Source organism: Notolepis coatsorum, assembly GCF_963971535.1.
Source record: "Notolepis coatsorum genome assembly, chromosome: 12".
NCBI classification, from domain to species: Eukaryota; Metazoa; Chordata; class Actinopteri; order Aulopiformes; family Paralepididae; genus Notolepis; species Notolepis coatsorum.
Window position 1 is genome coordinate 56829562 of NC_140176.1, and position 16853 is coordinate 56846414.

Sequence of the window (16853 nt, forward strand, 5' to 3'; positions counted from 1 at the left end):
ATAAATGTATAAACTGTTGATTAATGTGCACTGTCCCTCAAATAAACTGAGTAAACTAAACTAAAAATGTATTGAAATTGCCATTATAGGTGGGCTGTGTCACATATGGGGGGATGTCGCAGCCCTGGCAACCTCGCACGCAGCTGGAGCGCTCATCTCCTCGAGTAGGGTATATCTGCAGAGCGCACAAGCACGAAGCCCCGCCCACGCACAGTCAAACCTAGTCCAAGCCACGAAGCCCCGCCCAGACGTCGGGCTTGCGGCTCTGCAGATATCCCCTATTGGTCTCCTCGGCAGACAGACAGGGTTTAGTTGCTGTGTGTGTGTGTGAGTGGGAGATGGACTGAGTGAGGCAGGGCGCTCTTTCGATCAGCGAAGCTGAAAGCCTCCAAATACACCATCGCTAGTTGAATTAAATAGACTATTCTCAGGTTGCCGAATCAACAAGAAAACCTAGTGTAACGTTGTCCATCTTTCATAGCCACTACCAAACACACTAAACACGGCATTGATGGTAATGTATGCGAGGAAACAACCGAGACTCGGCGATGGGTAAACATCTCTCTACTTCTCTACAGTTTCCCCTTCTTTTGACAATCCGCCATTTTTTATTATTGAAACCAAAATAAGTGGCTTAGAAACTTAAGACGTTCAGCTGTTGCGACACTTTGACTGTTTTAACGTTGATGACATTTTTTAAGTCCCATGTTTACAACCATTTTGTTTGTTTCTTGCAGGTGCGACCGAAGAGACTCTCAGCCCTACCAGGTACTAGTTAGCCTGTTAGCTCCAAGCTACACAGCAACACAGCAGATTAAAATGGACACTCTAGTCCAGGCTTCCAGGGAGCACAGCAGGCCGCAGTCAGTGCGGAATAAATAAACTGAAAAGTAACCGATTCGCTTTGAAATGGGTCTCTGCACGTTGCAAACATTCGGCAACACAGACATTGTAAACAAAACATAATGTAAACTACTGTAACCGTCGAATCCGACGCTTCTTTGGGTCGTTGCTGGGGAGTTTTATATTGGAGCTCCGAGCTAACGCTAGCTTCCTGGCTAGCCCGTCCTGATCAGGGCCTCTGTCCGCAATCTGTCATTATTATTATTATCATAACCATGTACACAAGCCCCTCAAACATAACATAATGTGAGCCATATTTGCCAAATGCATTCACACATATCTGTAGCTAATGCATGTTTTGATATTTAGAAAGCCCTAATGTTATAATTCATTATCTGGTCTTATTTACATATTTTTCCACTATTGGTATTTTGTGTGTGAATGTATCCCTATAATGTAAATGTCAACTATGATAATTAGGATTAGCTATGTCACATCTGCATAACTTATAATAATGAACAACAATGTTACAATTGTTAAACTAGATTATACAACTTCAGTACACAACTATTACATAAATGTTTCCTAGCTCCCCAAACATATTCCTCTTGTTGTGATTGAAATGTCATGCATTTGGTCATTTTACTTTTGACAGGCCGTAGATAGCCCAACTTGTTTGTTTTTCCTCTCGACAACGATACTACATTTGTAGACCTGGTTGATGACTAATAGATGCAGCTTTCATACAAAGTCGTGGTGTCGGAAGGACCGATTGAATCATTCGCCCTGTGTTTGCAGACTCTCAAATACTCGTCCAAGAGCCATCCTGGCGGGGATCACCGTCATGAGAAGCTGCGAGAATCCTCAGACGCCACTCCTCCCTGTAAAATGCTCAGGCGGTCTGACAGTCCTGAGAACAAACACATTGACAGCACGGGCCACAGCAGAGCCAAGGCTGTCCACACGCATCGGGCCAGGGACAGGGACGGAGGTGAGAAACCAAGGAATCAACTGCGTTTAGAATAAGCAATACCTGAATGGAACTGTCGGCATACTGATTATTGCATTGTCAAGCTATCAGAAGGCTGGGCAGGTTTCTCATGTTGACATCTTTTAGTCGTTTGGTAATACTGGAAATCAAAAGCTCTGCGGGGGGGGATTTGGCTACAGTAGGATATTTGTTCTTTGTTATTTATAAAGGGGTGGGGGGAAACAGCTCACCCGCTATGAGACTTAGCTGAGGTGCTGGAGCAAAAGAAAGAAATAGCAGACTGAATGAAAAGAGTGTTCGCACACTTGGATCTGTGCGAGAATCAACAGCCTTCGATCGAAACCTTGCAATAAAAAAATGAAATAAAAAGGTTTTTTCACAGATCTGAGTGTGCAGATGCTCTTTTAATTGCATTTTCTTGTTATCTATGTAATATATGAAGCACTAAGCAACATTGTAATTTGGATCAACAATACAAGTACAGCAATCTCTTATAGTAGCAGTGACATATTGTATTTCCATTGCCCAGGGTGAACTCAGGTTAGTTCTAGACACCAAATAGCCATGGTTTTTAGTTGCTTGCAAATGATTGAACAATGAGGTCCACACAACACAACCTTAGTCTCTTGAATAGTCATTCATATATATATATATATATATACATACACATACACATGTGTGTGTATAGGGTGTTATCTGGTTTATGTCATTGTTTGAAGGAATCTGTCACTTTTTGGGAACATAAACCTTGTTGACATCTGATGTGTGTTCAACAAGGCATTATGTTTGCGAACAGCTGCTGGAGTCCTGTATGGCAGTCATGACTAATATTTTATAGTTCTGTATTTTTTCCGCTCTTCCTTTCATCGTTGTAGCTTGCTGCATTTATAAATAGCTGAGCTGACCTTAGTAGCACCATCCATCCCAGCAAATAAAGGACAAGACTTTCTTTAGCATGAATTAGCCAGCCTACCAAGGCAGGACAGACAAGGAATTCATCTGAGTGGAAAGTTTGATTTTGACAGCAAGTCCGTCTGCTCACATAAAGAAGGCCGCACCATGATCATGTTTTAAGAGATGTAAGTAAATTATTATCATAATTATTAATGATTCATTGCTTTAGCCTACACAATTAAATGCAAACGAGAATAAGAATATGAGAATAACTAGAAGCACAATAGCCACTGGGCGTTGAGATTTTAAAATGTAATTACTCTTGCACCATAAATCTAACGGTCTCCTCCTTTCGTGACTTTTCCTAAATAAATGGGATTTAAATGCCAGCGGAAAACCAGGATCTAGACGTCTGCTACTCATTAAAGTATTGCAAAGCACAATGGCAGATGAACATTATTCTCAATGATATTTGTTCAAAAACATGCCTGTTGGACACAATGGCAACCGCTGAATAAAATGTAAGGCAACATCGGGTATGCTACCTGTGTAATGCGTGTGCCTTATCTTCCACAAGAGGATGCCTGATGCAGATCAATCATACAAATAAAAGTATTGGAATCATGCGATAGTGTAATTTATTTAGCTGAAGAACAGATGGTATGCGGCATATACTATTTAATAGCTTCACAGAGCTTTTGATATCACTTTGCACGTGTCGCAAAACTAGAGGGGAGAGAAATGCGAGTGAATATATTTTGAGCATAGTTATGTAAGGAATACTCTCGCTAACCTGAGAATTTATGAAATTATATCAAATATGACTTCAAACTGAACGCTTGGTATTAAACCAAGCAATATTGAACATTCAAGAAGTAACATTTAAAGTATACAGTGTTTTTAGTGCACCACTAGCTTGCTATTGTCACTATTCTTCTGTTTATTTTATATATACCCATTCTTAAGTATAACTAATTGATGCAGAGTTCTGATCCATTATTATTACTTAACACTTATTAAATAGATCACATTTCACTATTACAGAGATCTAACATCTTTCCGATGTGTCAAATTTTTTTGTCTTTGCTTAGATTTCTGACATGTTGCACATGATGACTCTTGGCATCAGATTCTAGTATTGGGGAAATACTGATACCTGGTTACCCTGGTAACCCTGATATCCAATACCAGCATTTGTGTCGGATGTGTCCTAAAGAAATCACAGTATTTATGTAGCAACATGTAGACATCTTCCACTTCATTTTATGAGCAGTATCATTGTAGCGAAGGAGAATAATGGGACTCCCTTTAGTTCTCCTTTTTGAATTGGAAAGCCACACAGCACTTACTGGTAGGCATGATATTTAATATAGCTTATTTCAGGAGTTGTCAAATAATTAATGTGAAAATTCAGATGCTGAACATGTTGATTTATAGGCTGCAGTACAGTTTGATGTGAGACCCGCTTTGTATGGCAGAATGCACTGGTATACGTGCATTCCATTGACGAAGGCCAATCAAGCCAGTGATTCCTGAGTTAATGTTATCACTGTATATATGGTGGGGTTTTAGTATCAACTTGTACTCATTTTCCTCTGGTAATAGTTTCATTCAACTATTGATTTTTTTTATTGTGGCAGCCCTATCATCTTATTAAATTCACCAATTTTTAAGATGCTGTTCATTTAGTTATTGAAGTTGTCTGAGGTGTAGGATTTGTGATTTCTCCTATATTACTATAGCGAAGATAAAAGTACCGAATAGCAAGTGCCGTTGATGATGTAGGGTGTTCAAGGTTTCCCTCGACTTTCGGAGAGGCTTATGCAGTAATGTCGCCAATAGTTTTATTGTGGAGATCAGCAACCCTTAGTAACATGTGGTTATTGGATCCTGCTTGTAAAAAGCCATAGACAATGAAAAACACTTTGTGGAACAGGACTCATTCAGAAGCTATTTCTTGCAAGGATAAGATGCACATTCTTGATTGCCCATTTTCTGTCGGAAAACAACACATTGTTTTTTTAAGGACTTTTTCAGCCACCTTTTTAGTAGGCATGGACAATTGTGTTTTCATCGCCGATTTATAATTAATCTATTAAAGAACTCACTTTCCACTTGCAACCGTTGATCCGATTATTGGGCCGATCGCAAATCAGGTCATCACTCTCATCTGGCCAAAATCAATGGGAGGAACTGGCTTTTAATCAGCAGGAAGCGAGAGGAGGACGCGACTTGTGTAAAGTCTTTGAGACTCGACCATTGTCAAGCATCTCTATTTCATTCACGCTGACCCCAGACTAAGCGCAGGCTTTCCAGCCTTTAGTGTAGTGTCACTCACAAGTTTCGTGGTCACCACCCTTTGAGGGGATTTAATGAGGCCAGTCACTGTTAATTTAAACGCCACTGTTTTGTAAAATGGCTGGTATCCACTGCTGAAAAGATCAATGTTTTGAATTTAAAGGGGGTATATTGTACTGAATATTGATGGAGAGGGGCAAATTACATACAATGAGTTAGATCGGGATGGCTAAACCATTCAAGTATAACTTGAATCAAAAATATTCTGAAATGCAAGAAATGACATTTTCAGCAGAAAATATCAGTAATGGCTTTTTCTTTCAAGCCCCGATTGTATATGGCTTTGGGGTGCCACCATTCTGTAGCATCTTACAGCATATTTGTATTATTTTGCCACCGTTTGATCGAATACAATTTGTAATTGACTGTTAGTCTGCGCTGCTTGTTACCTCACTTGGTTGTGTCTCCTCGCATGTATGTGGATAAGTGCATGTGTGTCCATCTGGCTGGTAACCATGACAACATGTTTAGTGCCACAGTAGCAACAGGAAGCTCTGCCACTGCACATCTCTCTGGGCGAGTGTTTTGGATTGTGCGTGTGTGTTCGCTGCTCTGAACCATAAGCCTGTTGCAGTTGCAGTAACGGTCGAGTTCAATAACCAGGGCTGTACGTTAACTTTTTTTGCACATAGCACTGGTGCTACAGAGGTTGATAGTTTTGTAGCACAGGCCAAAATCTTGTAGCACGAGTATAAAACGTCTCTAAAATCTCTAAAAACAACCACAAGTAGTGCAGTTCATTACTTAAATAGGTATGTGACTGGCAAGGGACATGAATCTTGCATACAGGGCACACAAAATCCAAACTTTAACAAGAAATGCTTTTAGACAAATTCTTTCTTTATTTGCCCATAATGTAAAACAAAAAGAACAAGGACATAACCATATAACCGATATGAAGCAGTCCGAGACCAGGCAGCGCTGGTGTGGACTCAGATTACAGGGAAAGCTAGAAACCAACCTAGAAACACCTAGAAACCAACATAACAAATAGATATAATGCATACAAACACCTGTACATATTTGTGGAACCAAATAAATAAATGTATTATTATTATTATTATTATTATTATTATAATTATTCGTGTGTGTGTGTGTGTGCGTGTGTGTGTGTGCACTGCACACGTGTCACAGTTCCAGCATCATGTCTGCTGGCCACTTTTTCAGATCCACACACACACACACACACACACACACACACACACACACACACACACACACTATTGCATTAATCAGAACTAAGTACAAGGAACTCTGCATGAATGAAAAGGGCTTTATAAATAAAATGAATTATTATTATTATTACCTTATTTGCATATTGTCTCGTTATTAGATAGATAGATAGATTGATTGATAGATAATTAATACTTTATTGATCCCGGAGGGGAATTTAAGTAGCCATACGATGGAGTTCTTTTTACAGAGTAAAATTAGCGGCTTGAATTTAGTGTGTTTCTTCCTTGGCGATGCAATATGCCACATTCATCTTAAACTTTACCTCACGGAGATCAGCATCATCCGCTCTGGTCGTCTGTTTACTCAGCGAGTGCAAGAGGGTGCCGGCCCGCGCTCAGGAGTTTGTTTAGCGTTGAAGGCATCCCGGGCAAGAATGTGTCGATGGGACGTATTGTGTTTATTAATGTTATCCCTTTTTAGGATATTGTTACCCGCGAGTCAAGGGATTCTCTGATCGGATCTTTTCCGGAGTCTCCCGGCACCAGTGACATAATAATAATAGCTGTGCTTCCTCATTAAAAAATATCCACGGAAAATCATTTTCCCACTCTGCGTTATATCTGTACATCTTGTTAATCTTCTCCTTTTGTCTCGTTTCTATTAACGGTGGTCCCTCTCGGGCTCGTTTGGGGTTTTGATCTTGTACTTCTTTTGTTGGATTTAATACCTTAAAAAAGCGCTTCATCTTGTCGAAGTCACCCAGTCAGTGTACATTGAGCTCGCAACTTAGTCGCGGGGATATTGTTCGCTAGGGATTATGGGATTTGGTGTTTGATTATGGACTCTACGCGAGACGGGACATTGTTTTTAATCGCACGAGACTACAAGTACCAAGTGGATAGCGTGGCGCTGTGGTCCATTCAATTTACCGTCACACTTTATTTTTTTTTGCTTGCTCCACGGGCCATCGCACCAGTGCTACTGAAGTCAATTCATTCATCGCACAGACTGACGTCAGTGTCGCACGTGCGACATATATGTCGCAATGTACAGGCCTGCAATAACACAATTCACAAAACATGTCCCTCATGCTGACAGCGGTTTTGAGGCACAGGGTTTGCTGGGACAAGTGGATGGACTGGGCATCCAGTTTGAGGCACAGGGTTTGCTGGGACAGGTGGATGGACTGGGCATCCAGTTTGAGGCACAGGGTTAGCTGGGACAGGTGGATGGACTGGGCATTCAGTTTGAGGCACAGGGTTTGCTGGGACAGGTGGATGGACTGGGCATCCAGTTTGAGGCACAGCGTTTGCTGGGACAGGTGGATGGACTGGGCATCCAGTTTACTGGGACAGGTGGATGGACTGGGCATCCAGTTTGAGGCACAGCGTTTGCTGGGACAGGTGGATGGACTGGTCATCCAGTTTACTGGGACAGGTGGATGGACTGGGCATCCAGTTTGAGGCACAGCGTTTACTGGGACAAATAGTCAACTTTCTGGCATACGAAGTTTGTTAACATTATTTGAGCATGTTGTAATTCAGCCCCATTATAGAATGATATAGATGCAGAGAATTTTATAATTCCATTCAGTGTAAATTAAAATATATTGCCCTATTCATGTGTAGGTATAAAGTAGGCTTGGGCGGTATCCTTTTTTTCACACCGTTATACCTCATCACATAATACCCCGGTGCACGGTATTTGACGGTATGACTTTCATTTTCATCAGCGGGGGGGGGGGGGGGGGTGGCAACCCGTGTTACTAAGTAAACAAATCATCGTCAGCTCTCAGATTGGTAGTCAGAAGCCCGCACCATTAGCGTTACTGCGTTAGCATCTAGCCTTGGCAGACTATTTGATTCGTTAAGGGCTCGAAATTGCATGAGTTTTGGTCATATGCTCCCGAAATGCTCCCGTTGTTTGGCTACTTCTATGTGCAGTGAAAACTACTCTAATGCTTTATAACCTAGTCATTGATTTAGTTCAGGGTAATCTAAGATTAGCCGCAGAGCTAACGCTAGTTAGCGTGAGCTAACGCTAGCTAATCAAGCTCAGTAGCTCACAGAGAGAGATAAACAGCTGACAGCGGATAGTACAGGACGATACAAATACAATAAAAAGGCGAGTGGGGGCTGTTGTGTAAACCTTGTACTCTTTAGTTCACATATAATAAGAGACGGATTATTTGCTTGCTCCACCAGTGCACCACTCCACAACAACACACACCAACTCTCGTCACAACGCTTTACGGTATTTTCACAGCACTGTCGCAACATTACCGTAAAACGTGAACACCGTTGTGACCCACTCGCTCCACTAGACTGGTCTCGCCCTCTGCTGCCGCGTGTGTGCACTACACTCCGTGTGCACTACACTCAAAACTCCGTTTCACTGTAATAGAAGCTGAAGCGCATCTGTGATTTTGACGGTGACGGACGGTATTGATTTTTAATACCGTCGGTATTTCTAAATACCCCGGTATATCGTAATACCGCCCAAGCCTAGTATAAAGTATTTTACATTGCCATAACCAGACATTATGCCATTAGGATCCACAAGCCCTGGTTACATATAGAGTTGTTCCGATACCGATACTGGTATCGGAAATGCCGCCGATACTGCCTAAAACGCTGGTATCGGTATCGGCGAGTACACGTAAATTCTAGCCTCCGATCCCATGATGTAATTTATCTCCTGCCGAGTCCTGCGGAGAGTGAGGATTATAAAATGAACATGTTTTAAAGTGTGATGCTGTGTCATTTTAACAGCAGATACACTTTCTTAAATTCCATTGTCCCCGACAGTGCGGTGTGACGGGGAGCTCGGACGGGAATCGGGCTGTGTTTGGCTGGTGTTATGATAGCATTAGCTGGAAAGATAGCTAGTTGGAACAACATCCGCTTTTAACGTTACATCAAATCAGATGATCGCCTGTCCTTTCTCCAGGACCTAACACTGTCCGTGACCGTCTATCAACAATAATGCACCCACGGTGAATTGTATTTAAGTTAAGTAGCTACTGACTAGCGTTAGCTGACTATTACTAACGTTATCAATGCGGGAAGACGCGCTAGGTCAGTTAGCTTAGCTTGATAACGTTACCGTGTCTAAAGTTGGTGCTATTCACATAATCCAGCAATAATGGCTGCAGACCTGCAAGCAAAGTACAGCAAGTGCCAAAGGATAAGAGTCTGAGGCGGAGTTTCAAAAGAGAATGTTGAATATTTATTTTGCATCAAAAACCACAACATGAACGTTCTATCTGCCACTAGCTTACAGACTGAATAGGGTATATCTGCAGAGCCACTGAGTAGCGAGTGCAACACCGTTTAATGTCCGTGTGGATCATTGGAGTAGGGTATATCTGCAGTGCTGCAGCCCATACTCATTGATTAATGATACTAATACAAATCTATACAATCACCTGTTGTTGAATAAATACTATACGTTCTAGTTATTACTAAAAAACAGTATAACAGTATCTGAAAAAAAAAAAAAAAAAGTATAATTTATATAATTTTTTTTTTAATTTTTTTTTTATGCACTGGTATCGGATACATATCGGTATCGGCCGATACCCAAAGCTTAGGTATCGGAATCGGATCGGAAAGGGAAAAATGGTATCGGAACATCTCTAGTTACATAAGGTTGCCACTTTATTCTGTGCTACCTCCCATTTCAGATCAAACATTCGCCGCAAAACTGCCAGGCACCAGGCAGTGTCAAGATTACAGTAATATAAAAACAATTTGAAATTCTATTTCATATATCCTGCACCTCCAGTCTCGTAAAACTCGGCAGTACATGTGCAAGCAAGTAGTTGAGCTTGCGCTGTGTTTGTGTTCCTGGTTGAATGATGGGGAGAGTGGGAGGCGGTAGCCTACTGTTGTGGACCCCGACGTGACATGGCTGTTGCAGTTCCCAAGACGAGTGAAATTAATACGCTTTTGGCAGGTCGACGCCTGTCATCGACTTATGTTTAGCTAGAACAAAAATAATTGGCCTACCTTGACATGACAAATCTAGAGTTAGCCATGCATAATGAAATTATAATCGCCTTCCCTCACTGGAAAACGAGACTAGGCAAGCCTAATTAAGCCGGACCCGGCCCACCACACTTGCACATGAGTCAGCCAGCCAGCCGCTTGGAGTCAGTTAGGGACATTTGCTATTGTAGGCTGCTGGTTAAATTAAATGGAAGATGGGTAATGACTAAACTCCCAAAATTGAGTAAGTAATTTCCATTGGATGTGGAACGGCGCTGTATTGTTGCGCTGAAGCATGATGAAAAAAATCTGGATAGTATTGTATTGGCATTAGTATTGGTGCTTCTAAATTTTGTGATGCCTGTAAATGTTGAGATTGCATGACTAAATTCTTCCTACCAGTGGAAAATGTTTTGTCTGTAGCTCTTCTCTAGCCAACTGCCAATATTCTGGAAAGTTGAAAATATCTTTGTTTACGTCATGTGCGTTAGATTGCCGATGATTTGACACATACACTTTTGTCACAGTTTGAGGCCGTTCTGTAGCACAGTGGTCATTTCTGAAAGTGTTAAAAAGACCATTTACTAATGTTGACTTATTTAGCCTCATGACATACCTTCTGCAATCTATTAATGCCATGACATCCCCTGTGAAGTATTAAAATAACAAAGACATGCAGCAAATGTCAGATCTTCATCAACCTTTATTTATTCTCGAAATTACAATTGAGGTCACCCTCATTTTCAATGTAGTAGAGACTTTACAGACATTTCAATGCACACATTTCTACAATATAACAATAATAAATATTAATAGCTATCTACATAGTACTCTCAGTCCAGAGTGCACCACAGCAATTAGTAAATTCTTTTTTAAAGAAAATAAAAATGAACATGGGCATAAAATCAGCACACAAATTGACAAAATAAAAAATTGCATAAACTTCAGACATAAGAATAAGTATAAAAGACAATAAAAGTAGTGTAATGTAGACGTGCAGATTTAAGAATAGGCATAAAATAAGTACAATAGTATAATGTTGCTCGAAGGCATGTGAACCCCCCCTGGAACAGTCAGTCCCCCGAACACCTCACACATCAATCCCCACCACATCCCCATCCAAGACACCCCCCCCCCCCCCCCCCCCCCGATAAAGCACGCCATGACCGAAGGAAAACACAAACAGCCTGCATGCCACTCACACCACCATGCACGGCGATGGGAATGCCAACCCCACGGGCCGCTCCATCTACCCCAGCCCCGGCGCCTCCGCCACCACAAGGAAGACCAGCGAACACCACGCCCCCACCCCCAAACTCCAGAGGAATGACAGGCCACGCACCCCAGGAGAAAGGAGCCAAAGGAGACACGACTCCACACACTCACTTGAACCCAGATCAGCTCCAAAACAATATATACAGTGCCAGGGGAGGAAACTAACTTTTTGGCTTACCAGCCAACTGGCGAGTACAATGGGGGAAATAAGTATTGAACACATCAGCATTTTGTCCCGTAAATATATTTCCAATGTGGCCATTCAAGTGAATTTCACCAGACTTTGGTATTAACTCAGGGAATCCAGACAAAAAATCTAAACATTAAAGTCCATACATAAATAAAGTTATGTGTAATAAAGTGGAATGACATAAGAAAAAAGTATTGAACACACTAACTGAAATTAATTTCAATACTTAGTGGAGAAGCCTTTGTTTGTAATGACAGCTCCAAGGATGCTTTCTGTATGATGTAACTAATCACGCGCAGTATTCAGGTGTGATTTTGGCCCATTCCTCTACACAGATTGTCTTTAAATCTTGAAGATTGCGGAGGGGCCTCTTGTGAATCTGGATATTCAGATGCTTCCACAAATGTTCAATTGGGTTTAAGTCAGGTGATTGACTGGGCCATTCCAACAAGTTGATTTTCTTTCTCTGAAATCAACTGCAAGTTTCCTTTGCCTGTATGCTTTGGATTGTTGTCATGGTGGAAGGTCCACCCACGTGTCATCCTCAGCATCCTGGTGGATGGCAGCAGGTTCATCTCAAGAATCTCTCTGTAGTGTACATGGATCCATTCATTGTTCCTTCAATGATATGAAGTCTGCCAGTACCAGGAGAGGAGAAGCAGCCCCACACCATGATACTTCCACCTCCAAACTTCACTGTTGGTAGTGTTATTCGGGTAATGTGCACTGCCATTTCAGCATTTCTCCTCCAAACATGGTGTGTTGTGTGTGACAGCCAGAAAGTAACATTTTGGTCTCATTTGACCAGAGTACATGCTCCCAGTAATTCACTGGCTTGTCCAAATGTTGTAAGGCAAACTTTAAACAAGCTTCAACATGTCTTTTTTTCAGTAGTGGAGTCTTGCGGACTGAGCGTGCACAGAGGCCATGGCGGTGGAGTGCATTGCCTATGGTCCTTTCTGTCACAGTTGTACCTGCTGCCTCCAAGTCTTTCTGGAGCTCTTTCCTAGTGGTCCATTTGCAACAATCTGTTTGTGAAGGTCTTGACAGCACTTTGCTTTAGAACAAAGCGGGGCTCGCAACTCACTTGTAGTTCCAAGGTGATTCCAAATCTTTTGTCCCCTCGGCTATCAGACTTTTAAACACAGACGGTAGTCATTTTAAGTAGCCTTTTGCACTTGGTTGTCTGTTTTTACTTTTCTTTTACTGCTGGATTGTGTATCACATGGAGTGTTTCTCTTTTTATTTGCCGTGCTGTCGTTGAGATGTTTTGTTGTTTGTTTGTCTTTGTTGCTTGTTGGTGAAGCTGCAAATATGAATTGCCCCTGCGGGATCAATAAAGTTGTCTGAATCTGAATTTGAATTTAATAGACAAAAAAAAGGCAGTAGATGCGACGTTTCGACTTTACCGGTCCTTCCTTCCAAAAGCTCTTTGCTTTTACCCATCATTTGATGTTTCTTGTGTGGCACCTTGGTAACAAAAAAAAACATGTTATAGCCCATCAATATATTCTAACCCAGTTGACATTATTAGCACAGATGGGAGGTAGAGTTGCCTCATTAGTTTTGGTTTTCAGCTAGTTCCTTGCCTTTCCTTGCTGTGGTGTACTGCTTTTTCTTAGTGTGTCCAATACTTTTTTCCTGTTTCATTCCACTTTATTACACATAACTTTATTTACATATGGACTTTAATGTTTAGATTTCTTGTCTGGATTTCTTGAGTTAATACAAACGTCTGGTGCAAATTTAGCTTGAATACGCTCATTGGAAATACATTTACTGAACAAAATGTTGATGTATTCAATACTTATTTCCCCCATTGTATGATTTATTTTGCCAGCCAAACAGATTTTTTACCAGCCATAAATAAATAGCTAATTGTGATAATTACTTCTTTGTATGTCTTCGTCTAAATTGATTTCCAATCATAGTAATAATCACACCGTGTCTCTACTCTTTAAAATATTTATTACCATAAAACATTAAGGGAACTATCTTATAAATGGCCTTTTTGAGTGTTTAGCATTGTTTCCTAGCTATGTGAACTTATATTAATATGATCTATGTCTCTAATTCTCATATTGGCGCATTCTTCCAATTCTCCTCTCACAATATTCACTAGGGCTGTCTTAAATGCTTCGAAGCTTCGAACGTTCGATTCGATGGCACAAGCTTCGAACATTAAAAAAAAATCGAAGTTAAAAAAAAAATCAAAAAAAAATGTTCTCATTTTTTTTTTTTTTTTTTTACTTCGATTTGTGTGTGTGTGTGTATGTGAACTACCCATCCCAGTTAGGACAGCCGAATCCCGTCCAATCTTTCGCCGTCGACTAAAGACTCACTTCTTCAACCATTATCTGAAATGATAAAAAAAAAAAAAAAAATCTAACCGTGACTAACCTTACTGTCATGCACTTGTCCTAATAAACTAACCTACACTGTAACACGCAACACTTTGATGAACATTGTTACTCAGCTGATAGAGTTGTACCCTTCTTGCTGTCTTGTCGTACAGAACTTGTAAGTCGCTTTGGATAAAAGCGTCAGCTAAATGACTAAATGTAAGTGTGTGTGTGTGTGTGTGTGTGTGCGCGCGCACCTTGTAGAATTCCACACATAAGAAAGAAAGATACTGGGATGAATAAACAAAATAGGAAATAAAATGTAGAAATGCATGCAATACATAAATAAATATGAATCTCCATATATGAAATATAACATTTAGATAAGGTGCTACTGAGATGTTTTGGTGAGTTCTTTGTTTTTTTGTGGAAGTTGCCCTTCTTAAAAATGCATGAACATTCACTGATAATTGGTCTGTAGTGGAGTCTACAAGGTCTACATTGCCGGACCATGTAGAATCCGGACCTTGTAGACTGACATAATTCTGTGCATAGTTTAGTCTACACAGGCCATATTTCAAATAATCAAAATCTTACTTCGTTCATCTTAAACATTCTTGATTTGGGGGATTGGTAGTTCCCATGAAATCTGAATTTGTTCAAACGACAACAGCGATCCACCTTGAATTAAATCACACAGCCGAGTGAAACCTTGTTGGATGCGTCAGTCACGAAAGGGGCTACTTAATTAATTAATCCAACCCACTTTATTTATAGAGCACATTTAAAAACAACAACGTTTACGAAAGTGCTGTACAAGTCCCACAACATAAGATAAAAAAAATAAAAAATAAAAAAAAAAAAATAAAAAAAAAATATTATTTTTTATTATTTTTTTATTTTTTTTCGAAGCTTCGAATTAAAATCGAAGCTCGGCCCCGAAGCTTCGATTGCCAAAAAAAGCTTCGAAGGTCAGCCCTAATATTCACCCTCACTGAACTGAGTCATCTGAAAATGTGATGATTTGTGATGTCAGAAAGACACCGCTGCATGATAATGGCGAGGTACAAGATGAGCTGCACACAGTGGTTGGAGCCCAGGCTCGAAACGGCTCGAGATCTTGAGGTAGAAAAATGCTGTTTTTGAGGACTTGATTAGAAATACAAAACAATGAATAAAAAAATAAAAGATATTACAGAGGTGTTACATACTCACAGGAATTGTGTAAAAGTGCCCAAACAGTGAAAGAAATAGTAAAATAGTTCCCCTTTAACACTTTAATCGCCATGGGTTAAATTCATAATTTACCATCCCTCGCCAGCTCTATTTGTCTATGGAGAAGTTCCCCTTCTTTGCAGGGCTATAACTTTTTAAATTCTATTGCTAAATTGCCATTATTATGGCCCATTCAATGTCCTATATGTATTGTTCAGGGTGTAGCAACGTTAAACTTTTTCATTCACATATTCATACTAAAATATGGTCTAAAGTACAAGTATGTTATCGTTTTCTGCAGCTTTCTTCAGAACGTGATTTATAGCCCTAAATGCATTATATTGATGATCAAATACAGTTTGGTAGGAATCTGTGCGAGATAAAAAATGTCAACTGGATGTGCTTCTAGAAGTTTCTACGTGATGACCGGATGGGCGGGGGATCGTTTATAATTCCGTGGGCAGCGTTAGATGATTCATCCAGAGTGGGTCATAATGTTCATCATAGCAGTTTATATCGAACACGTTAGAATATAACGCTGAATCTTACCGTGGCTTCCTCGCGCCGCTGGCAGATGAGCGTGGAACAGAATTTCTTCTATTGTGGGATGTAGAAATGCCCGATCCATTTCCAGGTTGTATAATAGTATATACGTCCAAATCATGTTGTTTTTTCGAGTTATTTGCACCGATCGATGTTCACTGTGTCAATACGGAGTCTCTCTAACGATAGCGAGTGCCCGGACCACATATGGATGAGCACTACCGGTTCAAAGGTTCATTTCCGGTTGGCGATCTGCCGATCGGCCACCAGATGGCGCTCTTGAACCGCTAGAGAGATGAGTGGAGCTTTGCAGTGTGTCTCAGGGCTCCGGAAAGGAAATATGATTTCGATGACAGATTTTTGAAATATTGACATCAAAGACGAGTTACGGTGTCTTCGGCAGAATGAGCATGGCTAGGAATGACATGTAAACTCGTCCACGGCGATCATAGTGTTAATAAGTGTCTCTACTCTTCACAATATTAGCATAAAACATATATTAATCACACCATCTCTACTCTTCAAAATATTAGGATATCACATATTAACATGAAAGAGGGAACTATTCTGGACTGGGTTGGGCTGAACTGGGCAGTGAAAGATGCTGGGCTGGACTGTGTTGGGCAGGGAAAGTTGGGCTGGTCTAGGTTGGACTGGGCTGGGTTGGACTGGGCTGGACAATGAAAGAACCAAGCATTTCACTGTAATGTAATAGCTAAATAAAACAACTTGAACTTGACTTGTTACATTTGCACTCTGGTTGGATGCCAAACATATTCTGGTTGTACTGTACTTGTGCTGTATGATGACAATACATTGGAATCGAATCTCATGTCAACGCTAGGGGTAGCCCCTTTCGTGACTGCGATGCAAGCGAGGGGCTCGGATAGAACTGGGCGATATGGAAAAAAAATCATATCGCGATAACGATATGATAATTTTATTTTATTTCTCGATATCGATAATTATCGAATTGTTATAAGTAATTTTTTTTTTTTTTTTTTTAACAACAGATGTATGTTTATTTTGCAGCAATT

General features: G+C 40.6%; 1 protein-coding gene across 1 annotated transcript in view; it reads left to right on the forward strand.

The window, feature by feature from the left end:
- Positions 1 to 333: 333 nt before the first annotated feature.
- Positions 334 to 16853, forward strand: part of waca (WW domain containing adaptor with coiled-coil a) — a 145010-nt gene continuing 128490 nt past the window's right edge. The window contains exons 1-3 of the mRNA XM_084326333.1: positions 334 to 552; positions 738 to 768; positions 1642 to 1834. Coding sequence (XP_084182459.1) covers positions 512 to 552; positions 738 to 768; positions 1642 to 1834 — 265 coding nt within the window. The 5' untranslated portion in view covers positions 334 to 511. The remainder of the gene's footprint in view (positions 553 to 737; positions 769 to 1641; positions 1835 to 16853) is intronic.